The 10,771-nt window shown below is 41.7% G+C and overlaps 1 protein-coding gene across 8 annotated transcripts in view; it reads right to left on the bottom strand.

Moving 5' to 3' along the window:
* The window catches only part of fry (Protein furry), a 51,907-nt gene that overhangs the window by 31,690 nt on the left and 9,446 nt on the right, over positions 1-10,771 (bottom strand). For 4 of the 8 annotated variants that reach the window (XM_017078330.4, XM_017078327.4, XM_017078333.4 and 1 more), the window contains exons 3-14: positions 10,416-10,756; positions 8,917-10,304; positions 8,615-8,846; positions 8,369-8,551; positions 6,522-6,665; positions 5,072-5,239; positions 4,854-5,003; positions 4,165-4,334; positions 3,913-4,067; positions 3,585-3,695; positions 3,367-3,521; positions 1,063-1,226 (exon numbers count right to left, since the gene is read on the bottom strand). In XM_017078330.4, coding sequence (XP_016933819.3) covers positions 1,063-1,226; positions 3,367-3,521; positions 3,585-3,695; positions 3,913-4,067; positions 4,165-4,334; positions 4,854-5,003; positions 5,072-5,239; positions 6,522-6,665; positions 8,369-8,551; positions 8,615-8,846; positions 8,917-10,304; positions 10,416-10,756 — 3,361 coding nt within the window. The remainder of the gene's footprint in view (positions 1-1,062; positions 1,227-3,366; positions 3,522-3,584; positions 3,696-3,912; positions 4,068-4,164; positions 4,335-4,853; positions 5,004-5,071; positions 5,240-6,521; positions 6,666-8,368; positions 8,552-8,614; positions 8,847-8,916; positions 10,305-10,415; positions 10,757-10,771) is intronic. The other 4 variants (XM_017078336.4, XM_017078335.4, XM_017078337.4 and 1 more) reach the window with 1 other exon arrangement.

Below are 10,771 nucleotides of genomic sequence, written 5' to 3'. Positions count from 1 at the left end.
AGTAAAGTATCCGCCGCACACAGCTCCTCCAAGAAAATTTTGTGGAAAACAACATTTTTCAGGTTCAATTTTATATAAAAATTCCTTCGGAGATTAGCCATAAGCTCTGGGGTATTAAAATAGATACCCAGAGTTGCAACAAAAGGCCCTCGTTCCAACGTTAAATATAAACAAACTTAACATAATCGGAAAACATCGAATATGCGAGCGATTTGCTCAAACAAAGCCGCTTTAAGCTTCTTATGTAATGCAATAAAAATTTCACGCCCACACTCTGGGTAAAATAATAACAGGATGGGTACGCATATGAAATTAAAATGCAAAATTCAAGCATCAACGAACAAGGAGAATAAACAACACTTTCCGCAATGGGAAATTTAAATCCTTGAGGGATTCATAACGAAAGGTGAAAAAAACACTTTTACCCGATGAATGGAAGTGCGAGTGACATGAGAGCTACTTTTCGTCCTTTCATAAGTATCTCAACCTCTGACAGATTGCCAGAACAATGGGGATTAGAAAGTTCACAGAGTAGGTGTGCATATGATATCGGGATATTTTCCCTCAAAAGAGTTTCATTACTTAATGGTTATGCATTGTGGGTGGACCATAATCCATAAATTGGGTAGATCAAATTTTGAAGACTCTTTGAGGTCTACGATTTCATCTTTAACTCAAGATTTAAAATATGAGTGACCCAAGGGTTGCATTGTGGGTAACCTATATAATCTATAGACAGACTTATGATTACATTTGCAAATCAAGATTTGAATGTCGAGTACTTAATGTGCATATGCAACATTAAATTTTAATATATAAGATACCATATTATATAGAGTTCTCAATAAAAAATATTACAAATTTACTTGGGACTGTAGTTTTTTGCATTATAGTTCTAGCAAACGATTCAGGACAATAAAACTGCTCTCCAGATTATTGCAAAATATGAGAATCACCATCTGGAGATGGCCCATTCCACTGAAAACTTCTCCTTGTCACTTAAGTTCCACTTTATTGCCATCACCCCGCGTTAGTTGTCGTTTCAGAATGAAAAACTCATACCTTTCTCGGTGTCGCTGTGCAAAGTGCCCACCACGCTGCCAAAGAATCGCTTGTCCAGGATCTGCAGCAGTTGCAACGCCGTGGCATGGACCTCCACCCGAGGACAGCCCGTCATCAGGAGGGTCACGGTTATCACCGATGTGTAATGGTCGCACGGATATTCCCTGTAATTAAAAGAAAAAGAAAAAAACAAAGGGCTTTAATACAAGACAAGGGCTTACAAAGTAACCTAATGAGGTTGCTGGCTTGTGGTTCTGCGGTTCTGGGCTCAAAACAACGAAATGGAAATTGTTCAACATGCCAAGAATCAACAGTTGCTGCTCCACCTGCCAGGTAGCCAGAAAAGCCTTCACCACCCCATCCAATTCCCGACAGATCCATTAAAATGTCGTAGCCCACTTGTTTGCACACATGCATCCACACACATCCTTTTTTTCTTTTTTGTTACCCCAGGGTGCGGAATAACACTTTCGGACAGGACCACCCACTTGGCTCTCATTCACGCTTGCACTGAATTGAATAATTTACGCAAATCGATTTTCGCTTTGCATCACCGCAAACACAAGAAGACTGCGGCGCTACAAAGTTAGCTGTGGTTTTAATTTTTTAAGAATAAAGAAAATGCAGAACTTGTATGCTTATAATTTAGAGCTTTTTATGGTCGTAAAGACCAAAGTTCAAGGACAAATGACTGGCTATTCAAATAATGTGAATTCTCCGGCTCAAATTGCCTGCTATAAGCAGCCGAGGCCCAAAACCTTTTAGGTACAATCAATCAATTTGTCGGCCAAGTTTCTTTGTCAGCTTCTTTGCTCTTTTTTGGACGCCTTTAAAACTGTTCAGGAATTTAAAGAATTTATCACACTGCCCATTAAAATAAAAATGGTATTCGCTTCGATGTGCCAACAGCATGCCAACACCACCTGACACAAAAAATCCGGACAAGCGGAAAATAAAGTTGGGAATGCCACGCGCTGAACCGATGCAGCATGTGGTTGGGTAGCACTTGAAAAAAACCAAAGGTGAATTCTTTAGGCCCAAGAGTCGACTGTGAGATACCTAGTATCATGACCATGTTAAAAAATATGTTGTACTAAGGTAATAAAATGTCTTTATAAGTATTCTATGCTTCACTTTAAACTTTAAAAGCTTTAATGTGATATCATATACCATATCATATTTTAAGGTTTTAAAGTATTTAAAGTTTATAGTACTCGAATTTCAAATAGCAAATCTTTAATATTATAATCTCACATAGTTCTAAAACTTTTCCCTCTTTCTTTAAAGATCTCATTACACGGTATGAAAAACCAAGAGCCGTCAGACATGCAATGCACCAAAAGGCTGTCCAGCCGACAAAGAAAACTTGGTCGTCTCAAGTGGTTAAGATGCTTCTATCATGGGTTTGATTTTCGGTTTTGGGTAAAAACCACAAAATCACAGACCCCACCTGGGATGAACCGCAAACTAGTGGGCTCTCGTTACTATAGCTGCTGGCTAAAATAGCTTTGACATCGACAAATGTCGACCAACTGCAAATGGAGAGCTTAAAATGTGGGGAGACTGTCGGTTTGAGTTCTAGCATAGGTAATTCGTTGCCATTAGAACTGTGTAAACAAACCACCAGAATTATTTGGCACCTATGTGCTTTTCCCATTAGCCAGACAGACTGCTGTGCAAATATGCTAAAATTATGACAATGGCATCAAAAGCGATAGTAATTTAAAGCAAATAGTAATTGTATTATGCCAAGATTAAATTATAATGTTAAATGCAGTAATTAACTAGTAATTAATGGGAAAAACCTTATTTTTCACACCTAAAATGAAATCGCCTGTGACACATTTGTCTACCGACTACAATTGCATTAAATGCAATGAGGCATGCAGGCTATGCTTTATGTCCCCAACTGTTTATCTAGGAATTTAAACGGAAAATGCTACCATTATGGGTAAAAAAAAAAAAACGGAACAGGTAGCGGAAATAAAAAACGTGCTTGGCCTGAACAAATAGGCTGTCATCCACTCATGTGTGTGTTCGTAAATTTAAAGAGCACCCCATTGTTGGCAGACACACGTGAAATGCTACTTAAGGGCCACAGAGTAAGCGGGATTCAGGTGCTTCATGCCACAATCCCCCACCTCGATATGTGGGCCAACCGATTACGGTGGCAGGTGGAGAGAAAAGTGAGTACATGACTGTCGAACAAGTTGAAACAAATTAAAAGCGAGCAACGTAAGGCGATTACGTATTAAGCGGCACTCGTGTTCTCGTGTTTAAAGAGCCATTTCCTTTATCACTCACTTGGCGCTGAAGATCGAGGCCAGGGCCAGGAAACAGGCATCTGCCTCGCGAGGGGTCGACGTATAACACCGATCTATCACCCATTCCAGAAGTTGTCCCATATCCGGATTCGATTCCAGCAGCAGGACCACAGTATCCCGAGCCAACTGGTAAATCTATGGGAGTGACTTCAGCGTTAATTGCGGTTCAAGTGGTGGGATAAGTGGGCGGCGCTTTACCTTTTCGTCCTTGGAGGTCAGCAGCAGATCCAGCCACTTGTATATGATGCCTTCGTCTTGTAGATGAGGTGTGTAGAAGATGTGACCGCAACAGAGCAGGGCTGACATGGCCTAAGGGAGGAAAGAGGAACATACAGAGAAAAAAGTTAGATACATACAAATTAAAATGTTTTTAAAATTAAATGTTAAATGTATTATGTATGCCTAGTAAAATTGTATATAATTAAAGAAAATATTGTAATTTAAAGATCAAATTCGGAAAACTTTTCCAGGTGCCAAACAACCTGGATAAGGCAGACCCCTTATCCGGTTTTCTTTATGTACTTGCCTGCAGGGCGCTAAACTGCAGCTTCTCCTCCTCCAGGGTCTGGCCAATCTGCACGGTAATGCCTAGCGGCTTAGAGAAGCTGCCACACCAAGCGGCAAACAAATTGAACAGATTACGCTTGAGGACCCGGGACAGCAGCGTGGCACAGGATTCGACTAAGAGAAATGAACGGGCAATCAGTTGTAGCAGGAGGAGGATGCGCCGCCAAAGTTGTGGTGATGACAGCTCTTCGAGGGGTCTCGCTAGACTTACGTGAGAAGTTCTTAATCATCTTGCGTATGAAATTGCAAAAGTGCGCCTTTACTTCGCGTATGCTCAGGTTGTCCTTGTCCGTCTCAGACATTAGATAGGCCACGGCTCCCTCGATGTACTCCACAAAGGTGGGATGCAGCGACATCGTATCGCGTTCCAGGACACAGGTGCTGCAAATGGTTGAAGGAAAGTTTCGGAATAATTAGAAACAATATGCGATGCGTGGAAAACACAACCCACTTAGGGCCCATTTCTCAATGTCATGTTAATTCTTGACATTGAGTTGGAATTGCTTTATCGGAAAGAATCTGTTACCATGTTAGTGTAAACAAATTTGTTGTTCCGAACATATATTATATTAAATTTAACCTTCTCTGGACCTAAATATCTGAGAGATAACAAACTAGAACCTTAACACTATATTGAGAAATCGGAACTCAATCATTTTTGGGTTAGCAATTATTTAAGATTAACTTCATGTTAACTTTCTCGGACAGATAACTAGCTAGAAGCTGTACCTGACATTGAGAAATCGGACCTAAATATCTGAGAGATAACAAACTAGAACCTTAACATGACATTAAGAAGTCGGACCTAGAACCTGACAGATAACTAAACCGTTAACCTGATATTGAGAAATCGGGCCCAATAAACTTTTAAGTTAACATTAAGATTTATGTATTCATTACCTCACACCGAACGTTCCGTTCTCGGCAATCTTCTCCAGCACTCGCACCACCTGCAGGCGCAGGGCATCCCGTCTCCTCCTCCTGCGCATGTTCTCCTGCTTGCGATCCACCGCCTCGCGGATGTACACCACTAGCTCCTCCATCAAATCCCTGCCAGAACAAACACGCACCGTGTCAGAGGGGATACACCAAGTTTGGCTGTTAGCTTAAAGACTTACTTGAGCGCATCGTGGTTTATCAGGCCCAGGGCATTCACGGCGGCATCTCGCACATCCACGACTTCGCAGCGGAGCAGGGGCACCACCAGTTTGTAGAGGGCATGCGGTGAGGCACTACCCATCGCCGACTTGTCACTGCGATCGGCGTTCAGGGAGTCCGGCGATGAGCTGTAAAACAAATTTACGGCCATGGATTTTAGTGTCAAACAGCGAACGCTCCGGGGGCAGTAATTTCTGTTAATGTTGCTTTTCTGGCTGTGGGTGTTTTTTATTTTTTTTTGCTGCCTTGGCAAGGTCATCGTTATTTAGCGAGAGTCCATAAAGTTTACTGCGTTTTAAACGGGTCTGTAAAAATTCTCTCTAACCTGTCAATTCGTATTTGCAGAAATTACTTTACATTCACAGGGCCACGGTCCCTGCTGCACAGTCCCTCATTTTTTTTTCAGCAGTGCAACGATAAACATTATGAATTTTAAATTTGAAATCTTCTTTCAATTAAAACCCACATTTTTTGTTGTTCGTTTCGAACTGACCCTTTCCCTTTGCGAGGGTTGGTCGGAACGAATAATAATAAATGACAGCAAGCAAATAACAATTTTATATACAAATTTTTTTTTTTTGCTGCTGAAAAGCGAACACGAAGCCAAATCAAGCTGTTGCGGGTTTTGGGGGGTTTTTTGGGAATTGTGGGGGACTGGCTGACATGCGCTATATGAAAAATAAACAAACTTGTCTTCAAATTATTTTCAGCACACTGCAAACAAGGGGGAGTGACCATTTCGGAATCGTGTTGCACAAAATAAAGATAGGAAGGAGACGAGGAAAACTGTTTGCCAAATTAAATGGCAACAACTAACTCAAGGAAAATCGAAGCTGGTGCAAATGGGAAATTGTCTTGGCAAATCAAAGTGAAATAAAGTGAAACTCAGCAAGAGAAAAAATGAAAATATATTCATAAATGCGTTGACTGGCAGGAGCAATAAATAATCTATTTGTTTTATTGAGTTTTATAGGAGGTCATTTTAAATATTTAAAAGTATTCTTAAGTGAAGAAAACATAAAAAATCGAAAAAGTATTTTTTGTTTAATAAAATAAAGGGTATATAACAAACCTGGTGGCCCAAGAAAAATATTTGAACTTAAAGGTATCTATGCAATTTGATATGTGAAAAACTATACTTTCTCAAAATCAAGAATGCAAATTGGTAGGCAAGGATCATAACTTTTGAAAATAATTAAAAACATTTTTAATAACATGCCAAAGCTAAACACACAAAAAACACAGGCAGGCAACAGAAAGTATAATAAATACAGGAATATTCTCATTTTGCATACAGAATTTTAGATAGATATTTGTAAAAAAAAGTTACGTATATAGAGTTTGCTAATATTTTGTTGCATTATTAGTTGGTTTTGGTTTTGATTTGGTTTTTGGTATTATTTGCTTTACCCAAGTCGTTTCTGGCGCGCCTCTTTGCGTCCATAGGAGAGTGGCAGCGTGAAACGCGTGACGATTCCCTCGGGCCCAAACACATTGGATGGTATATTGTCCAGGGAATCGGACAGCGAACGCGAGTCCGACTGATCTTGTAAACTATAAATTACAATCCATATATAGATATCTGTTTATCAAGGGTTTATGTGTTTTTTTTGCTGAACGACTTGTGATGATTCGATTACGATTTATGTGATCAATATTTAATGTACGCATTTGCACAAAGAGATTCCATCTTGGCAAATAGTTGACCAATCTGTATGCCCAGCTCCCAAGGGATGAGTTCTGTTGGTATGGACATGGACCAATAACCTTCACGGGGACATGGGTGCAAAGTGGTTTGTGTGGGCGGCAGGCAGTTGGCGTGGACTTTTTGTGAAATTCCCGATTTTATTGACATTTTCCATCGGCCAACATTTACACACTGATGTGATGGAAATGTATTGTGGGGGGTTTTTTGCATGTGTGTGTGGTGGGTTCCAATATTTCGCATTGTAATTCAGTTAAGTCTAGTTAAATTTTCAACGGACGGTGCCCCAAAGTGGATTAACAATGATATACTACGTGGAAAAAGTGGTAGCGATATATAAATTAAAACATTCTGCAACAAAAAGTAGCTGTAGAGAAGCAATCATAAACTCGTATTTATATTTACTAACTACCAAGAATTCTGGTTGATTATAAATGTTTAATATATATGAAAAGAACGACACACTGACAATATACACATTTATATGATTAACTCTTTGGTAATATTAAATGATCATCCTCTTAGATTCAATACACTTATTTATTACGCATTGTATCTACTCTAACAAAGACCCTCTTTTGTAAAGGTATTTAGTAAACTCATTTTCCTTAATCCTATTCAACACTTTCCCCTATAATTCTAAGTAAACCCCCTTTAAATTCCAACAATGAATAAATGGCATTATTTACATTGAACTCGTAAGTGGCTTAAGTGCAGTTTGATTTATGTATTCAAAACACTTTAAATTCAATTTGTTCTTAACAGCTTTCGACAGCATAAATCCCAAGCATTCAACTTCAACCCTACCCTTTAACCTTTGGCACTAAAATAATAAACAGACTAATAACGCGCTTGGATGGGGTGGCCAAATATTGACAAAGGTGTCCTACTGTTTCTGTTTGAGCACGCTGATGTACAGCATTATTTTCCATATGCAAAATTTTATATAAATTCACAGATGATTTCAGCAAAATTCAATCGAGTGCATGAGTGTAAGGCAATCCAGCTAAACATACAACGTGTCGTATGAGTAACGCAGATAAAGCAATCACAGATAATGACATATTAAAGCCGATATGCATTCACAATTAAAATGCAAATGGAGCAAGACAAAACACATTTTCAAATTCCAACATATACATTTATGTCCGTATGTTGTGGTAACCACAGAATGCAATGAAATTTTGGTTTGACAAATACAAAACATAAAATTAATTTGCATGTGAAACTTGATTTTTCAATTTTACACCTATTTCTAATAACAAAGCACACGGGTCAACTTTGGTATATATAAACACCACATGCAAATTCGTGCCGAATGAAATTGAATGCGAAGTATTAGTCAAACAGAAGTAATGAAGTGTCTTGTTTGTTTTGAATTTCGGGGCGGCGTTAGTGAAATAAATCAATAAATGCACAGAGAAAAACAACACAACACTGAAATGATTTCAAAAGACCAATTTATATGATATAAATTCTTTAACAATTGGATGTTATGCTATTTCTTTCTCTGTGAAAATGAATGCTAAATGGCATTAGTTTCCCCACTCACCTCAAACTCAAATCAGGTGAGGCGCAACGAACGGCAACACTAGGAATTTGTGGCACCAATCGCATGGCACATGCCACCTGATTTCTCCAAAGACGCAGGTAAGAATCCTTTTGACTCTCGGTGGGCACTTTCTTGGTGGGCGCCGAACTTCTAAGCAATGAAGCTCGATTGTCGCTCACGGGGCTGCATTATAAAATATAATTCATTGTTATATAGAGATACATTTGTAAGCTTCTTTCAACCTACGTGGGATCTATGACACTGTAGAGCGCATTCAGGCGCGTGAAACAAATCGGCCAGGCCTGTGCCACTGCTGATGGGCACTGCTGCAAGATGCGCTGCCTTTCCAACAGTCCAAACAAACAAGTGGCCCAGGGATCAAATGGAGGTTGTGGGGAGCTGGCCACCGTGGCTGAGGCATTTGCCGTTGAACTTGACTGTGACAGGTTGAGTGTGGAGGTGGAGGACTTTGAGTTGTCTGTAACGAAGGAAGTATGTTAGTTTTCTCTATAAAAAGAAATATAGATAGATTAAAAATGACTCCCCACCATCTGTTAGACCGGCCAGCCACACTCCACTGGACCTCTCGGCTATCCACTGCAGGTCAATGCAATTAGCATTCAGTATGGCAGTCTTCTCCGTCTGCGGCAGCATGGGCAGGCACTTCTCCACGATGGCCGGCACACAGCGATCCATGACATCGATGAGGGGTGGCTCTGTTTCTGGTATGCCCAATGCCCGCATCAGATTCTTCACCTCCTTGAGGATCATGGCGGCCAACTTGCGCAGATACGGGCGATAGTTGCAGAGCAGGACCAAGGCAAAGCCTTCGACAAAATGAAGAGTGGTGGCCAGTGGAATTTCATTCTTTTTGGCCACATCACTGGCCATGTTCAGCACAGTGTGTTGGGTGATGCTCGACATGCCGCTGGAGGTGGTGATGCTGGAGGCCGCACTGCTGGCCGTATTCAGATGCTGCTGCTTGGACAACTGACTGCTGGCGGTGTCCTGTGCCGGAGCCGCTGCAGCCTGCACCACTGTACCCTGAACCACCGTCACCGTGGCCGTGGCAGTGACTGTGGTCAATTTGGGTTGTCCTGTATTGACCACATTTGTAACGCCACTTGGAGTTATGGTGGTGTTATTGCCATTCACATTAATGGCACAACGCCAGATGTTGAGGAAGTTGAACAGGATGCGCGTGCAGTTCTCCAGCAGCTGCGGATAGGTGTCGGTGACGTCGCGCACCAGAAACTGAGTGTATCCGTGCACGACATCCTGACGCCAATCCGGAAAATCTATGACCAACGTCGTCAGCGACTGGTGGGTTAGAATTCGCAGCTCCTCGTCCATATGAACCGTCAGTCTGGACAGCAAGTCCACCAGCTCGTGAGCAGTCATTGTATCGGGTATCAATCGTGGCACGGCGGCCACGCACGTCCTAAACAGATCGATGCGTGGCTTTCTTTCGCCGGACAGCATCTCATCCGGTTCCTTGTTTTGGTTCTGCGTATTTGTCATCATCAATGGACGACCATAGTGAACGTCCAAGGCTCTCAAAATATCAACAAAAACCCTGCGTACATGTGGGAAATACGTAGACATTCCAATACTCCGCGCGGTGTCATCTGTTAACATCTTGTTTATGTACGTCTTCTTGACGCGCAGTGTGTTACCAGATGGCAGGGCTGGAACCGTCCTGGGCATCGGCGGCTCACCCGCCTTCTGCTGCAGTGAGTCGGCGACGACCAAGAAGGCTCGCAGTCCGATGCTCATGCGTTCCGGATTGAGGATCAGCTTGATGGAACGACCCACGCACAGCAGATCGTAGACGATCTCGCGCATGGCGAAGTCTAAACGCTCCTGGGCAATGAACTGGATGATCTTCACGAAGATGTTCAGCGGGGTGTCGCGTGGCACAACTCCTTTGGAGCCCCTGAAAGGTAGATATTAAGCAGGAAAAGATTAGCAAAAGTCAGCCATGAAATACGTCTGCTAATATGTAAATCAGCAGTAAGTTAAATAAGGCTAAACCATCTCAACTCACTTGGGAAACAGGGAGTTCACAATGCTCTGGAGGCGGGAGTGCGTGGCCGAGTTGGACTCGCACTTAATGCGTATCATGTACACCCAAAGTAGACGAAACAGTGACTCCAGGCCCACGCGGCTCATTTTGGCATCGCGATTTTTCAGATTACTCAAACACATGGCCAGGAAGTAGTGCCAGTTGGTGAGAAAGAAGGTCTTCTGCGAGACGCAGAGCAAGCAGGTGACCAGCGGAAAGAGAGCCAAACGATGTTTAGATTTCGTAGAGGCATCCAAAGTCTGCACATAAAGCAACTCCACAAAGTTCTTCACACAGGGTACATTCACCTCGTTTTTCACGGCCTATGAGAGAATAAT

The sequence above is a fragment of the Drosophila suzukii genome, chromosome 3 (assembly GCF_043229965.1).
Source record: "Drosophila suzukii chromosome 3, CBGP_Dsuzu_IsoJpt1.0, whole genome shotgun sequence".
In the NCBI taxonomy this organism is placed as follows: domain Eukaryota; kingdom Metazoa; phylum Arthropoda; class Insecta; order Diptera; family Drosophilidae; genus Drosophila; species Drosophila suzukii.
This window is presented reverse-complemented; position numbering and strand designations above follow the sequence as displayed.